This window comes from Ascidiella aspersa, chromosome 5 (assembly GCF_963924565.1).
Source record: "Ascidiella aspersa chromosome 5, kaAscAspe10.2, whole genome shotgun sequence".
In the NCBI taxonomy this organism is placed as follows: Eukaryota; Metazoa; Chordata; class Ascidiacea; order Phlebobranchia; family Ascidiidae; genus Ascidiella; species Ascidiella aspersa.
Window position 1 is genome coordinate 32,059,200 of NC_139451.1, and position 16,492 is coordinate 32,075,691.

General features: G+C 37.9%; 2 protein-coding genes across 2 annotated transcripts; one reads left to right on the forward strand and one right to left on the reverse strand.

The window, feature by feature from the left end:
- Positions 1 to 2,311: 2,311 nt before the first annotated feature.
- Positions 2,312 to 7,840, reverse strand: LOC146146370 (CD209 antigen-like protein D). Its single transcript, XM_083389899.1, has 6 exons — positions 7,609 to 7,840; positions 7,288 to 7,351; positions 6,366 to 6,407; positions 5,545 to 5,586; positions 4,628 to 4,778; positions 2,312 to 3,811 (listed from the first exon to the last, which is right to left on the reverse strand). Exons 1-6 carry the CDS (start codon positions 7,798 to 7,800, stop codon positions 3,556 to 3,558), a joined length of 747 nt encoding a protein of 248 aa, XP_083246025.1. The 5' UTR covers positions 7,801 to 7,840; the 3' UTR covers positions 2,312 to 3,555.
- A 6,657-nt stretch (positions 7,841 to 14,497) lies between these two features.
- LOC146146371 (choline/ethanolamine transporter FLVCR2-like) lies at positions 14,498 to 15,916 on the forward strand. Its single transcript, XM_083390735.1, has one exon. It carries the CDS (start codon positions 14,498 to 14,500, stop codon positions 15,914 to 15,916), a length of 1,419 nt encoding a protein of 472 aa, XP_083246861.1.
- Positions 15,917 to 16,492: the final 576 nt, after the last annotated feature.

Here is a 16,492-nt window from a genome sequence, read left to right on the forward strand (position 1 = left end):
ATAAGTTTATATACACGCTGTACTACATCACATGCTATACCTAAATGCGGCGTGTTCGTTTATTTCCCTGTACTTAGATTCGGAAACACGTGGCTTGCTAGTTTGTAAGTCTTGCTTACTCAGGAAACTGCCCAACTATTCATTTGCTAAACTCGCGCTAAGTTCAAGCAAACGCACTTAACCTAAACTGCAACTGCGCTTTTCTAGAATCCTACCACATTTTCGTGCAGGGTTTTATATAGCTAACGTTATTTGGGCTAGGCTGATAATTAGCGTTGGGGTTTGGGTGGGTCAAGTATTCTTATTATTTATTCTCACATATTTATGCCTTTCTTGCAATTTAAACTTTGACAACTTGTTTCGTTAGTGTTAAAATGTGGTAGGATTCTAGACCTGCACTGACTGCAACGGTGTAACCTTCTATTACAAGCTAACTCCGGGTCAGTCGCTCTGAATAAAAGAGCGCTTTAGGCTTATAAACTTACTGATTAAGCGACCCCCAAGAATACGAACCACTGCACAGGGTTTGGCTCAACAGAGGTTTGTCTAACAAGAATATTAAGTCTGTAAACTTGGTAGAAGTATATTTACAACATCATGACTGTTTCTGACGCTCTGTGATGTCACAATAAACTTGAAAACAGTACACATCAATTGAGCACAAGGAATAAATAACATTCTGGATCTGTTTGCAATTCAGACGTACATAAAAAAGTTAGACAAAGAATCTCGCCAATAGAGCAAAAAATTAAATCCAAAACGATTTTAAAAAATCACGAAACATATAACCCTCAAAAACTGCATAGGGCAATGTTAGTCCTCAAATATAAGAAAATATAATTACCAGATGATGTCTCGCCAATAGAGCAAAAATTCTTCCACTAATATTAGTGCTGCGAATGATTTAGTTTGTACACTTTCCAAAAGAATTTATGTAAACTCAAGCGTAAGCTAACTCAACCAATTAGAGAAAACCCAAGTACCCCCCTTTACAGACCTCAATGTGCGTCGTTACTTTGCTATAGTAACAATGAAACTCAACAAGCATTGCTATGGAAGTCAATGCTTTTCACAAACTTACTGCAGTTTCTCTGGTGATTTTGGACATACAGTAAGCTAAAGCCAGTAGCGCTGCGTTCTGACTAATTACATTACAAAGCATGCGCTTTAGGCCTGTACAGAGGGTTTAGTCCAGTGGTTCTCAAACTTTTTCGGCTTGCGGCACACTAATTTTGTTTCCTGATTAGTGGCACACTTTTTACACAACAACATCATAGTAACTTCACAATTCCCCTTAACACACGACAAATTATATATAAATGTTATAATCGTATCAATTGTGTTTTAAATAGTGCGTATTAAAGTCTTAATGCTTGGGTGTATTCCTATTTGTAACACCAATAATTTATTTTTAAAAATCAGAAAAAGTTTCACGGCACCTGAATAATCACAGTTTAAAAATCTCTGGTTTATTGGCTGAAACATAAGCCAAAATCTCCCCATCCTTTTATCTGACACACAGCTAACACAGCAAGGGCCGCAAGTCTTAAAACTTGCCGAGAATTTCGATGACCTTAAACACATGCATAAACTATAAAGTAGTTTAAAAACTTTATGCCTGCGAGGTGCGAGCAACCGTCTAAGCCGGGGAAGCTATCAGGTTTCATAAATTTGCCGCATTAAGCTTCCAAAGGCGGTGCTTTTAGGCACAATTTTGCTTTCATAGCCAGCACTTTAAACGAGAAATTGGATGCGATTTCAAGATTAACTGAGGCGTGGATCAGTTCTAGACAGACTGCAGCGTGTGTAGTAAATTGCTGAACAAAAAAATCTTCGTTGCTTTCCAGCACATAGCTTTCAAGTATAGACGTGTCAACTCCAACTTTAACAGTGGAGCTATAGATAGTCAAACTCCAAGAAATTCACAGCTGTTTTTTTCCGTACTCAAACTTGGGAATCGGACTTTTTAAATCCTTACGCTTACTGGAATGCAATGCAACCTTAAACAATAAACTCTGACTCTAAAATTGTTTCTTTATACTGAACCGATTTTAAGGCGATTTATTAAACGTCTAACGGCAGCAAACTTACTAGGGTCGGTCGACTTAAGTGAAACCAAGATTTCCACGTCTAATGCGCTTTGGCACATCGCCCTGACAAACCAGCACTTTTATTTCTGCACAGGAGAAAGTAGGCGATTTAAATGTAAACAAGTTTGTTGTGGCGCAACGTTGGGGAAAAATGCTGCGGGAGCGATTTGCCTTAGCGGAGGAAGTTCTATTAGCGCTGACGCACATGGGGCTCTCGATGAATTGCAAAATCCCGGGAAGTGTCGATGCATGCTTTGCCAATAACAAGACCACGCTTTTAATTCGCTCTATAACACGGTTTGGCGTGCATTTTACATGATAAAGTTTGAAAGCGCAGTTTAGTGGCGTTGCTTGGTTTTTGCAATAACAAGGCCGTTTTAATTCGCTCTCAGTATAAAACGTTTCGGCTTACATCGTGACTAGAGCACGCGGCTCAGGGGCCGCAGGTAATCCTCGCAGTAAAACCACTCCATGACAGTATTCACAAGACCTAAACCAGTGAAGGCTTGACCAAAAATAATCCCAGAATTGTGTTTTTTTATGCAAATATTAATCAATTTTTTCTGTTGTACTATTTTTAAGTTTGGTATGACGTAGTAAGTTGTTGTCAAACGTAACTACTTTGTTAAGCTTAAAAACCACTCACCTAAATTATGTATAAAGTATAAACACTTATGACCAAGCGACAAAGAAGTTCAAAAACAATTTTGTGGATTAAAATAAGTTTTGAAAGTTTGCTTTGTTTTTCGTGTTGCTGTTTTCCGTGATTCCCTATTTTGGACACGAAAAAAACCTTTGGAATACATTCAAAAGCTCTTAAAAAACACGTAAAGACTCGCGCGAGATATTCCTCAACACCTACTCATTATGCTGTGTAAAGTCTTATCACTGAAAACTTCAAGAACTTAACAAGCACTGTTTTACTGGGTCTACAAAATAAGGGAGGGCCTGGTATAATCAAAGCAAAGGCACGGTTTATGTTCAACAGGGTAGCCTATACGTTTCGTGCTGCACGTAGACACCCAACATATGGGTCGCTGGCGGCGGGTAATACAAAAGAAGCGGAAATTTGCGATACTTAAATGGTATAGACTTAGTCGGTCTACGAACTAAGAAGTAACCTCTAACACAGGGGTCGGCAACTTTTTTCTTTGTTGCCTGACCCAAACCTTTCAATTCTGTTTGTGCTTCGTGTGGATCACGGTAGGCAAATTTTTTTGAAAAATGACGTCATAAATTGACGTCACAATTAAATAGACTTTCGGAATAATGCTAAAGATTTAAGTAAAATGGAGTCTAAAAACATACAGTCCTAAAACGTTTTAGTTTTAATTATACTTTTTCTTTGAAAAATTGAATACTACTTAAATGTACACCAATATTTAAATTAGGCTTTCACCCCCCTAAAATTAGTTCACGGACCCCCTAAGGGGTTTAAGAACCCCTGTAATGTGACGTCAGATTGCTATAGAAAAGCCACAGAGCGTTCACAAAGTACACCGTTCAATGAACTACAGCGGATGTCATTCCAAGTCTTTAGTCCTGCGTCTATTTGAACGCAGTCTTCGGCTCCAAGCGCGTTGTTTGGTTCATTGGCGCGCCAATTGGTCCAACCTGACGAAGCCGTGACACCGTCATCCCACACGAAATGACCTTCTTCAGCCAAATCGCTCAGTCCGATTTGCGTGCTGACGCCCAAAGTTAGACCAGCCATGATCAAACTGAAAAAAAGTCGGTATAAGGTTTTAATTTTATTACATTTAACGTTATTAATATTTATTTAGGAGCATAATGGTTGGAGGATGTAGTAAGATGTATATTAGAAATGTCGAAGCCCGTACAGAAGTATAAGTATCATTTCGAACGTTTTGAATAACTCTTTATTCATTTAACAAAAAAGAATATCAAAGCCCATACAGAAGTAAGCATTTTCAACGTTTCGAATAACTCTTTTTTCATTTTTAACAGACTTAAATAAATAGTTATTCGAAACGTTCAAAATGATACCTACTTCTGTATGGGCTTTGATATTCTTAAGTTCTGACGTTATTGTTCTGCTCAGCTGAAATCCTTTCTATTATAGGGAAAAAAACACACTGTAAAATTAAATTGTATATTTAGGACTGGAAACCAAGCCAACTAATTATAACAAATAGTGCATAAAATCTAAGTAAAGTCCCGTAACGTTTTCAGAGGCAGGGTCATTTTTCTAGGTTGCATTTTGTCTATATAGACGGCGCCAGGTATTTATACAGGACACTTGCGACGTGGCCACTTTTTTAGATAAACAGACCGTTTCGTGATATGTAAAACCTGGCTCTATATGACATTTAATAATTCTTTTTTATTTAAATAATTTGATTGTTGTTATTTCAACAAAACACTAAAACCACGTGTTTCCTTAAAAAAAATTTTCCATATATTTTTTTCTTATGTCATGGAATGTTAAAAATTGCCTCAGGCCACTATAATTTACAAGATTTCTGTTTCCGAATCGCTTTTTGTTCGCTATAACAAAAGATAAACAAACACTTTACTTGTAGCTAGTTTGGTTTCGCATTCCAACGGTGGCAACCTTGGAACCGATTTTGTAACAAGCTGTTTGACCCTCGCGTCTGCTCGAAGTTCCAGTTACCACTTTGTATTGGAATCCATTGCCGGGCGTAAAACCGTCAGTCCAGGACGATTCTTCAACAGGAATATAAGCATTATGGTCCTGGGTTATGCGGGAAAATTTTAAATATTCAAGCCTATGAAAAGAGGAGCTCGTTTAAACTAGTGTTTTAAAAAATAGCAGCGAAAAAGGCGATATGTGTGTCAGTGCGTAGCGCTAGGTTTCATACATGTTTTACTAAAAAAAACAAATACTAAAATAACCCCTGTATTGTGTTCCAAAGTTTTTTAATTTATTTTTTAAATCCTTATTTTTACCACGAAAAAGGGTGGGTAACAAAATCAATAACAATAAAAGAAGTTAATCCTCTCCTTAAACCAAACGATTTTGTAGGTAATGCTAAAATTTTGAAAATAAATTTCACACATTCATTGAATTTCGGGTAGAATTATTAAAAACATAAAAAAATGTAGAATCCTTGAAGCAGTGTTTCCCAACCCATGGTTGGCCTCCCGAAATCGGGTCTCTAATTTATTTGGTTGGGGTCAACAACTGCAGTAGTTGTATATGACTGGATTTGTTAAGGTTGGTTCTAACTTCTAAGCAACAATTTTCCAATATTTGAGAGAATGACGGAAGCAACACAAAGACATCGCTCATCTTTAGCAATTTTGTTCTTATTTATGGTAATTTCCTATGCTTTGCTCACTTTTGAAAGTACAACGAAGAGCATAGAGTCGCCAGGTTAAGCTTACGCATGATATTTAGGTTGGCACGGAAATAGTTGAGAAACACTTCACTAATGGATGCTATCATATCTTATTAAGTAGGTGTTATTACCGGTTAAGTGGTGTATTGCTGCGTGTGCTTGTAGAAGATGATCTGAAAGTAGATATATGTGGAGGTAAACTAGCAACTGCACCAATTCAAAAAAATAGTTACAAAATAACTAAATAGAAAAAAACTGAAATACGCCCGAGGTTGTGAGTTTGAACCCCGCCGAAGTTGAGTTATTTTTCTAGCCTGGCAGGCATGAATATCCCTAATTGGTCGGCTGATTGTTATATTTGCTATGTTGCTAAAAGACATATTTTATCTTCCAAAAAGGTCCCAACAAATTATTAGCGAGCTGACGTGCTATCAAAAGTGGTGTTTTTAAAAAAAAGTACCCCTGACTTTAAAACTAGAAGGGTGCACTAAATTTATCATGTTATGAGGCCCTAGACCCTTTAAAAAAAAAAAAACAGTATCAGTGTTGTAAACAAGTCATTTTGAAATTACCTAATTTTAATTCAAATTTGTAAAAAAAAAATTTTGTAAAAGAAATTAACTCAAAGCCAAGTCATAATTATAGCAAGCCAGTTCCAAATAAAGTCCTTGTCATGAAAATTAAACGTAAAACTAATAAAATTGGTAAATTCGTCCGATAATGAGCAATAACTCAGGCACAACACAAAACGCAACATATGGCAAGCAATTGGTTTTATGCGCATAACTTAAGATAAATACCAAGTTTTATAAAAGTTAATGAAAACACTTTATTTCGAACCAACTCATTTGTTCAAAATACTAAAGTCAAGTCATTGAGTTTATCATTACAACACTGATAAGTATCGTAGAATTATTTTTAAATCAGCTATTTACTGCACAGTTAAGTTTACCTGACAGAACACGATTATTTGCTTCCACTTGAGCAATCTTTTCTAAAAGAGAAAAAACATGGATTTTTAAAACTAATATTCCCACTAGATGAGAGGTTCTTAAACTGGGGTCCGTGGACCCCTTGGGGGTTTGTAAACTAGTTCTAGGGGGTTCATGAAAGCCTAATGGAAGTATTGGTGTATAGTTAAGAAGTAATCATTTTTTTAAAGAAAGGAATTTAATTAAAAATAAAACGTTTTTCCACTGAACGTATTTGTACCCATTTAGCATTTTTTGGATCGAAATCAGCATTTTTCCAAAGTCTATTTGTATTGTGACGTCAATTTAAGACGTCATTTTTTGAAAAGTGTTTGCCTATCGTGGTTCACGCGAAGCTAAACTGAATTTTAGGGGTCCACGGTAAAAAAGTTTAAGAATCCCTGCTCTATATAAATATAATCAGCGGTTCTCAACCAGTGGGCCAACATTTAGAGGTGGGCCACAGTTAAATTTAAAAAAGCTAGATTTTTTGAAGAATTAAGTTTCATTTGTGTCACTATACCTAATTTTACAGGAATAATGGCTTCGAGAGGAATTGGGAAGGAATGTAAAATTTGTGTCCTTGCTAATGCACAAAATAATCTGTTTTAATATTTGTTCTGTTGTTTTTTGTTCTAAACCTATTTTATGTTTTTTTTTCGTAAAAATTGATTGCGCCACAGAAATTTTGTACAACAAAAACAGCCCACGAAAAAAGGTTGAGAACCACTTTTTGATCTGTAGAAACCGCACTTATCCAGATTTTAGAAAAATGTATAAGTCACAGATCGATTTTATATTCCAAAAGTAAAACACTCCACAAAAATGCAACTTGACTCGTTGAGAAAAATCAATTTTCACTATTTAAAAAATTATATAGATATATTATTTGACGAGTGTTACCTGTCAAGTTGGATATTCTGTCTTGATTTGATGGGGCATCTTTTCCAGGAATACCACGTGGTCCCTGCAATTAATATACAGCAAGTGCAACTGTTACTTGAGAGTGATTTTAACCTTTTTTTGTTTTGAACATGTTAAAACATTAAGCAAACGTATTAACAACAAATAAAGAAATATTTGTGTGTAAATTTGAAGTTTAAAGTGTCAAATAACACAACCACATTTTTACACTACATAAAAATGACCCTTAACGATTTTTATTCAGACTAAACGATTTTTGCATGGCCACGTGCCCCTTTGATCCCCCTGGCCACAACCAACCTTTTTGCCGGTTGGGCCGCGTTCACCTCTCAGCCCGGCCGTTTCCATTGACCTCCACTGCGTTGAAGGAGGGTAACCACAGACAACTGGTACAAGACACGAATTGTTGGCGACGCTAGCTAGAGGAGTGTGCCCTTCCATGCATTGCAATACAGAAGAAAGCAGAAAGAATACCAATACTATGGGCTGCATGTCTTTACACTGATTTGTTAAGGCTCTAAAAGACGAATAAAATGAGTTATCTAAAGAGACAAACAACGGTTGATGAGCGAATACACTCTATCACCTGGTATCGTGGTCAAAATATTTCACATTAACAATTAAATGCATTTCTAGTTGAAATTCTAATTTAATTCTCTGGTTTTTTTAAATTCGGTAGTTTAAACTTAAAACCAATTCAGAAAACCTGAAATGCTCTACTTCTACTTCGAATATAATATAGAAAAAAAACTTAATTAATTTTGCATTCAATTTAATTGCAATTCCAGGTTTTAAAAAGCTAAAATAAATCAAGTTTTCAAAGTCTGGTGATATATTTATATTCGAAACTTATTGATTCGAACAGACAAACCATACAAGCCAACGTCCTGCCTACACAAATTCCTGCTTTTCCAGTCGAAGTATACAATAATAAGCCTAGCCGGAGGCAATTTAACGTGGAAAAAGCAACACTCAACATATAGTCCAGTACAGAAGCGCTTGCGTTTGACTTTCGAGCAAAACAAGTTGTTTTCAATAATGCTGCGAAACTTTTTCGTTTTTTGGCAGCCTATGAGTCATTACATTCTCAACCGCTTAACTATAACATCGAAGCTTTGGCTACCCAGTTCTCTTCACTGTACTTTGCTATAGTCAACAAATCATAAGACAAATAGCATAAATTAATCCAAATTAAATTAATGAGGATCGTGTCCAAAGTTTTTCTAATGTTGACGAAATCTTGCTGTGGACCGATATTAATGAATCTAAGAATGTGAACTATTGCTGTTGGCCATTCAATCAAAGCAAACGGCTACCCGAGATTAGATCGCGACCCATAGAGTTAAATTAATTTAGATAAAGAGTAGCGTTATTTGGGTAATGGCGATTATAGTAGGGGATATGGTTCTTCCGTTTTTCTGCTGCTTGTGAATTTCTTGGGTTGACGAAAGTAGCAAAACAAATATCATTGACTTATGATAACGTTCAACCATTATCTTACAATCCTTGATTTAATTCCCAGGACGGAGGTTTTGTTCGTACAAGCAATATACGGCGGTCAACTTATCGGCCAAGCTCTAATGATGGTTTACTGAAGCTTGTTCTACAGCCACGTGTTTGTAACTATCACGATTCAGAGTGTGATATGAGTCATAAGAAAGTTACGACTTACATTGATAGTAATTATTACTTAAGTTTGCAAAAAGAGGAAAAAAACATGTGAAGTCGGTGTAACTAATGCAATATATCATTCGTTATTAAATAGAAAAATTGCATTGGTTTATCATAGAGGGCTATCGGGGTTTCGAGGTTAAACCTCATCTACTTCACGAATATGTGTATACGTAATCAGGTGAAACCGTCGTATTTAGGTCGATTTTTGCAAGTTTTCAAGTTTTTTATCGCTCAAATTAGGGCTGACAAAAACTTAACATTTCATTCCGATACCGATGCCCGATATTTTTGATCTTAAATTATCGCGATACGATCCAATACCACATGACGTCATTTTTGAGGTTAACAGCCAAAATATATGAAATTGAAAAGTTCATAGGTATATTTTTTTCGTGTTTGAGGCCAAAAGAATTTTTATTGTTAACCAATTTTGGTTACCTTCAGTTGTTAACCTATAATATTTTTTGATAAATTAACGTTTTAAGATAGAAAATTCTGCGTCGGATTGCAAATCACGCCGAAAATTCCTTTAACAATTTATCGGATCGGCAACGATAGCACACTAGTATCGAACGAGTACCCGATACTAACAGTTGGCATCAGCTATCAGCTACAAAACTATCGGACACCCTATGTCAACTATTAAGAGCTTGTCCTACTGAGATCGACGTTTTGGCTTGTTTATTTACTCCACTGAAAAGTTCAACGTCGTTCTTACGATTTTTATGAGATGCTTTTTATGGTCGGCTGCATGAACTATCCAATTTTAACAATAGTTTACTATTCAAAAATTGAATAGTAAACATAATGTATAACTGGAGCTCCACTTTCACAGCCCTTAGTCGTTAACCGACTTAACTTTTATCGCAAACATGCTACATCAGTGTTTGTAAACTCATGGCCCACATTTGTGTGGCAGTTTTGGTTGGGTAGTTGACATGGTTCGACTTATTGAAACTGGCTCTGGGCAAAATTGCTCCAAAATGTGAGAAAATTGCGGAACAATACGAAGGCATGGCTCACAAAACGATTAAGTAATTCAAACAAAAAACACAATAATGTGATAACTCAATGCTTTTGTAAGCTTTTCGTGACCGGCCAGTCAAGTTGTAAAAAAATTGGCACTCGATTTTTTCCACCCCTGCCTTAAGAGGCGGATCCAAGAGGCCACAAAGTCATGTCAATCCCAACTTATATTTTGTCAAACTTTACTCTGTAAATGCAAAAACGTTTTCTTTCTGAAGTATTGACCTTTTGGGGAAATCGTTTTGGCCTAAAAGCGCCTTACCATGGAATGCTGCGCCGAGCAAACTCATAAATTTGGCAAAGTACAATTTCTGTCAAATTTAAATGCCATAAAATCTAAAAATGTACGAATATTTTATTTGGGTCGAATGCGTCACGTCTCTTCTATAATTTAAAACAGTGTTTCCCAACCTTTTTTACACTAGTGCCCCCTTGGGCTCAGTATTATTTCATATCGCCCCCCACATCTTGCTTTACAGTAAAGTATTATATTAATCGCTGTCTAACATCATATTGTCTTCACTTTCGTTTCGATAAGCTGTCAGTGATATTTTAGGTTGCCTAACATACATTCACTATTGGAAGTTATACATACATTATTTCACCAGGTTATGTCATTACCAGGAAAAATTCATATCTTTCTGCACCAAGACTTTAAATCCTTTTCTAGTCGCGGGCCGCACCCAAACTCATAAATGTGTCTGTGGGCCGCGCAAAATGTTAACTAAGAAAAATGTTAGAACAACTGTGAATCAGGCGGGCATCGGATTTTTTGATCCATACTAATAATGAAAAGTGTAATAGTGTTTGTTAATGTTTTGAAGTCGGGGCGCAGCTGGCGAGCGAAGCGAGCGCGATTTTTTTGGGGTATAACGGCATTTCGTTTAAATTTCCTGCTAGTTTGAATACGTTTTCCGTTTGTCCGCGACACACTTTGCTGCCTTCCACGTCCCAACGGTAAAGAAGCGCTGATCTAGTCCAAAGACAGCATCAAAACGTAAACAAACTGGACGTAGAAAGATCATTCGCGCAACGCGAAAAATTTTCGCCCGTACTAAGTTAAAATAGTCAAAAAGTATTTAAAATGGACTCGTGTCTAGTTGTCAAAGAGTCGGCGGGTAGAGGGCCGTAGATTGGCGACCCCTGCTTTTAAACATTTTGCCGCGTATAAAACGGTGAAACGCAACAACAACCAACAGCTTTACATAAGAAAGCCAATTATTACGTAACAGTGGTCGGGAAACTACTACAAGTTCGCAGTACGGAAGTTGCCATTTAAGGTTAAAAGTTACCTATGTCCTACAGTGCTGTTACTATTTTTAAGTGAACTTTTTATAAAATTTTGATATAAGTACTTTCATGTAACGCCAACTTATGTGCGTTCAGCGCCCCCCAAATCATGAAAAGACTCAAAACGCCCCCTTGGAACTCGCCAACGCCCACAGGGGGGCGGTACCGCCCACGTTGGGAATCTCTGATTTAAACAAATAAAGCGCATTTTTAGCCCGAGATTCACCTTATATTTAACTTCGTTTGACTCTTCACTCGTCAAAACGAAAAAAGAAAACAAAAAATTCAATCAAATAAGGTTACAGTTGATTAAACAACTCTGCACTATTATAACCTTAATGGCGGCGAAGACGAATCGATTGGTGTCGGTTGGGCAGGTGTTTTCAAGATTATAGCTGTTTATGACGTCACTTATGAAGATTATCATCATCTACCTCCCATGAACCCGCTTCTGCCTGTGATGACTCATCTCAAAAGGAGCAGACTCTACCCAGGTTAATTGCATAGGTTTTGCACAGTCAATTAATGTCATTTTACTCGTACAAATATTTTTATATTACAGTATATATTGCTTACCAATTGGGGTGCAGTTGTCTACATGTTGCACTACATTTAAGAATCCCCCCGTGCTGTTAAAGGCAATACAAGGTTTAACGAAAATCAATTTAGCGTAATTAATTATTTTTCCTCAACATAACCCTGCCAAAGCCACTAATGTCCATAAACTTAAAGCAAGAGCTAGGGTGGCGTTAAACAGCAGATAGATGGGAAAAAACTTTGTAACATTGCACGCACAACAAATCCCAGGGTTGCTTTCCGCTTTGATCAATCAAACATGTCAGTAGCAGCAGTAGACGCGACAGTACAGCTCTGTCGGAAAATCGTGAGACGCACGTGTCCGGGGTAAGACAACCAGCGACGGGAGACTGTTTACTTCAGACTGCAGCCCAAGAAACTTTCACAAAAGTTCCCTCTAAAACAACATGTATTTTGTGAGCATAGATATTTTAAGGCGGCGTTAGCAGAGTACTGAAAAACTACAAGCCATGTGAGATGCGAAAGTACAACTCTGTCGGAAAATCGTGACACGCACGTGTCCGGGGTAAGACAACCAGCGACGGGAGACTGTTTACTTCAGACTGCAGCCCGAGAAACTGCAAAGAATGTTCCGTCTAAAACAATCCCATACTGAGCCAATGTGATTTTCGTGAGCACAAATATTTTAAGGCGGAGTTAGCAGAGTACTGAAAGAATTACAAGCTTTGTGAGTTAGTAAGGTTAGCATGAAGTTTTACTGAAATACGAGAAAGAACAGATGTTGTTTACATGGCTAGCAAGTTTTGTGCTTTAATAACATTTGAGGCTTTCTCTAGATTTGTTGCTGGATCTTACTATCAACATTACATTGTTTAGGCCTACTTATTTTAAAGTTGAATGGGTGTTTTATCATGAGATACATAAGCGATATTGCAAAGACTTTTCAGATTTACAGCAAAACTGCATTGACGGAAAATTAGGAAGAAATTGTGTTATGTCGAAAAATCAATCTCATAATCAACCAAATCAATCTAATAATCAACCTTATACACGGCACTTTTAAGCTAAAGAGATTAAATAAGAATCGACAAAGCAGATTATATAATCCAATATATTTGGCATTTAGGTCTAGTTTAAGTTAGCAAAAATATATTTTGGAAAAAATGATATACACTATCCTCGTGATTCCCTGATAAGCTTTCGGGGTTAATTACTAGCATTGTTGTCCGGTACAAAGCTATTTATTGCCCACTAAACAGTGTGTAGAGCAGCGGTTCTCAACCAGTGGGCCATAAGAACATTTGAGGTGGGCCACAGACCAACTTGAAAAGCTAGATTTAGTTTCATTTGTGTCACTATATTTAATTTTACAGTTTTTTCTTTCATAAAAATTTATTTGGCCAAGGAATTGTTTTGCAACGTAAATGGGCCGCGAAAGAAAAAGGGTTGAGAACCACTGGTGTAGAGCATAAGCGTAGCCAGGTGAACTGGGGGCAGGCCATATCCCCCCAAAAGTTATAAATACTGAAATCCTAATAATTTGTTTTGCAGCGTTTATTAGCATTGAGCAGTACCACAACAGTCGATCACAGGCTTGCCACGCCTTAAAGTGTCACGCACTGTTACATCATCAACGATGTAGTTGTTATTACGTTTGCTATATTAATGTAGTTTCACTAATTTAGAGTCGTTTTGTTTATGCTCTCTGAATGGTTTTTGAGTATTGCGCTAAAACTCAGACAGTTGCTGCTTGAAACGGTTTGCTAGCATATTTATTTGTGTTCAATACGGTAGTTCGTACAATGGCAAAAGCTAAACTAAAAAAGTTCTTTTGCGTATGGGAGCCCTTGTCGTTGTATACAAATTGCGCAAAATATCAGACTATTAAGCGAAACTGATGTACTTGTTTGTTGAATTTGCGGAATCTTTATTGCTTGTAGTACGTTAATTTCTCAAGGTAATATGCTTTTTACTAGAAAAAAATATTTTTTTAACGCTCATCGATTCTCGTAACTGTAAACAAAACTAAATAAAAACGGTACCACATCCAGGATATTGATGCCTTGCCGAAGGTTCAGTGGATCCAAATAACCCATTTTTTTAGTTAGCCATGAATATTTACTGGGTAGCTAGTTATTGTGGCCTGAAACATGATTGCCTAAAACCATTCTTGCGAAAAGCAACTCTATATTAAAATACGTGAATAAATCCAGCCAAAGCTTTCAAAAACCTTAAGATGCGACTCTTTTGCCTTAATGTTTGCACAGTGCAGAAAACGACAACTGTTTTGAGACAATTGAGCAATAGGAATTACAATAACATGTACATATTACAATATCATGTAAAATTAATCGGTTTTTAGTTATATTAGCTTAAAAAAAATCCAACGAACAACATCATAAAATCATGTCAAACCTGGGTTTCTAAATCCTTGTTACTCCATCTCACAGTATAAAACGCAACTTGTTTTGGTGGCAATAGGCATCTAAACAATCTTTTAATTTTATTCCACCAGGCAAAAATTACCCGGTAACTGACTATTACGACCTGAATAAAAAATCGTCTGAAAGCGAACGAATTTCGCGTTAAAGAGAAACGAGTTTTTCGTTGAAGAGAAACGTTTTTTTACATCATTCTTAGAGAAGTAGATCCACAATCAAGTATGCAAGAACAACAAGCAGAACAGCAGCCTCAACTAAAGCTTTACAAGCGACGGTGGCTCTTTCTTTTCGCCATTGGCTTCTTGAACCTACTTCAGGCTATGTGCATCCTTTTGGCGACCCAAGTTAACAACATTTACGTGCTTTACTTCCGCGAGACCTACGCGGCAGTTGACCAAGCAACCATTGGAGTTTTCATAGGGCAGTTACCGTTCAGTTTTGCCTCTGCTTGGCTGATTTATTCTAACCAGTCCAAGGTGCGAGCGCTCAGCATAACGGTGGCTGCCTGTCAGACCCTAGCATCCGCCCTAATGGTGCTGGGATTCGCCAGTAGACGACTGTATGCGCTTGTGGTGATTGGCCAGCTAATACAAGGTGTGAGAAACGCTTTTTCAATAGCGTTAATACCAGCCGTAACAGTGCAGTGGTTCTCCATAGACGAGGTAGGGACAACATACGCCGCTTACTTCTTGGGCGGATCTATCGGCGTGCTGTTAGGCTGCCTCCTGCCGAGTCAGGTGATGCTACAGCCACCACCTGGCTTCTCCAACGCAGTTCCAGCCTCTAAAGGCAGTGAAGACTGGCTGATGTACGACAGAAACGTAGCGTTGCTTCTCTACGGCGTTCCGTTCCTGTTGTCGCTTGTGGTTCTTGTTTTGTTCGTGTTTTTCTCATCAGACCGCCCGCCCACGCCTCCAACATTAGTCCAAAGCCGCCAAGTCGAAGGGGAAAGCGATCAGCAGCAAAATCCAACCTTTATGGGTTACATCCAACTTGTGAAGTCGGTTTATACAAACCGCAGTTTTCTCAGCGCGGCCTTTCTGGGGGCCCTTGTGCTGCACATCAACACTCCAGAGTACCTTATGATGTCACAGATCACGCGTCGAATGCTGGTCGGCACTGACGTCAATCCTGACGTCATCGGTAGTTACGCGATGACCATCATGGCGTCGGGAAGCGTGGCGGCCGCGCCGGTTTCGGCTTGGCTGGTGAACCGATTTAAGAAGTACGTGATCCAGATTCGAGCTGGTTCCACGCTTTGTGTGGTCGCCTCAGTAGGTTTGCTGCTCAGTGTTTACTTCAAGAACATCAATGGGGTTTACGCCTGCAATTTCGCTGGTGGTTTTGGGGTGCGACTGGTCATTGTGCCGACTATTGAGGTTCTCACGCAAAGTACATTCCCGATCAAGGAGGCTTTTGTTGGAAGCTTGTACGGCGTTATTATGACTTTCGACGCGCTGCTCAACGGATTGCTGGGAAGGCTGTTTTTCGAAACGACCGGTCCCCTAGGTCTACTCTTATTCATAAGCTCGGTCTATTTGTTGGTTTTCGTCCTGTCTTGGCTGCTCAACTTAAGCGAAAAGCGAACTGAGGCTGAAGAGCGTTTGCTAGCCGAACAAGCCCGACTGCTGAACGACTGATACAACCCTAGTTTATTTTATGAGGATTATTCGACGATGATGCTGTGACACAATCACTGATTAATGGGTCGAAAAGCGCAGTTGTTAGCCGAGCAAGCCCGACTGCTGAACGACTGACACTTTAGGTTTTATTTTGTCGGGTTAAGGACTTATTCTGATTTAGACGTTATTACGACTATCAGGTAGTAGTCTATGGTCGTATTCCGAACTGTGCTTTATTCGGACGTTGATGATCTTGGCCATGAAAGTCGCATTTGAAAAGTATTTTGGTGACCATTGAATAATATTATACTTTGATTGAAGCCGTAAAATAACCTGATTAATCTGGTAGAATGTGTAGCTGCACGAAACCTGAAAAAATAAAGCTTAAGTTTTACTCCTGGTAATTTTAGCTAAGCAAAAATTTGTGTTTTATATTTGTCTCAGGAAAATGTAAACTCAGCACCTTGTTTAACAACTTATTAATGCTGGAACGGATTGTTCGCCAAATGAAAGTTCGCTTTAAAAAAAACTGTCAGACTAATTACTTTGATTTAATTCAGTTTGCGCATTTTTCCAAAATACGTTATAAACACT

What these genes read in the sequence shown, in the direction of transcription:
- LOC146146370 (XM_083389899.1), bottom strand. Translation starts at nt 7,800, where the DNA reads ATGCAGCCCATAGTATTGGTATTCTTTCTGCTTTCTTCTGTATTGCAA. An exon ending in GCGGCCCAACCGGCAAAAAG is followed by an intron (nt 7,352 to 7,608) that starts GTTGGTTGTGGC and finishes TATTAATTGCAG; the next exon opens with GGACCACGTGGTATTCCTGG. An exon ending in AAATAATCGTGTTCTGTCAG is followed by an intron (nt 5,587 to 6,365) that starts GTAAACTTAACT and finishes ATCTACTTTCAG; the next exon opens with ATCATCTTCTACAAGCACAC.
- LOC146146371 (XM_083390735.1), top strand. Translation starts at nt 14,498, where the DNA reads ATGCAAGAACAACAAGCAGAACAGCAGCCTCAACTAAAGCTTTACAAG.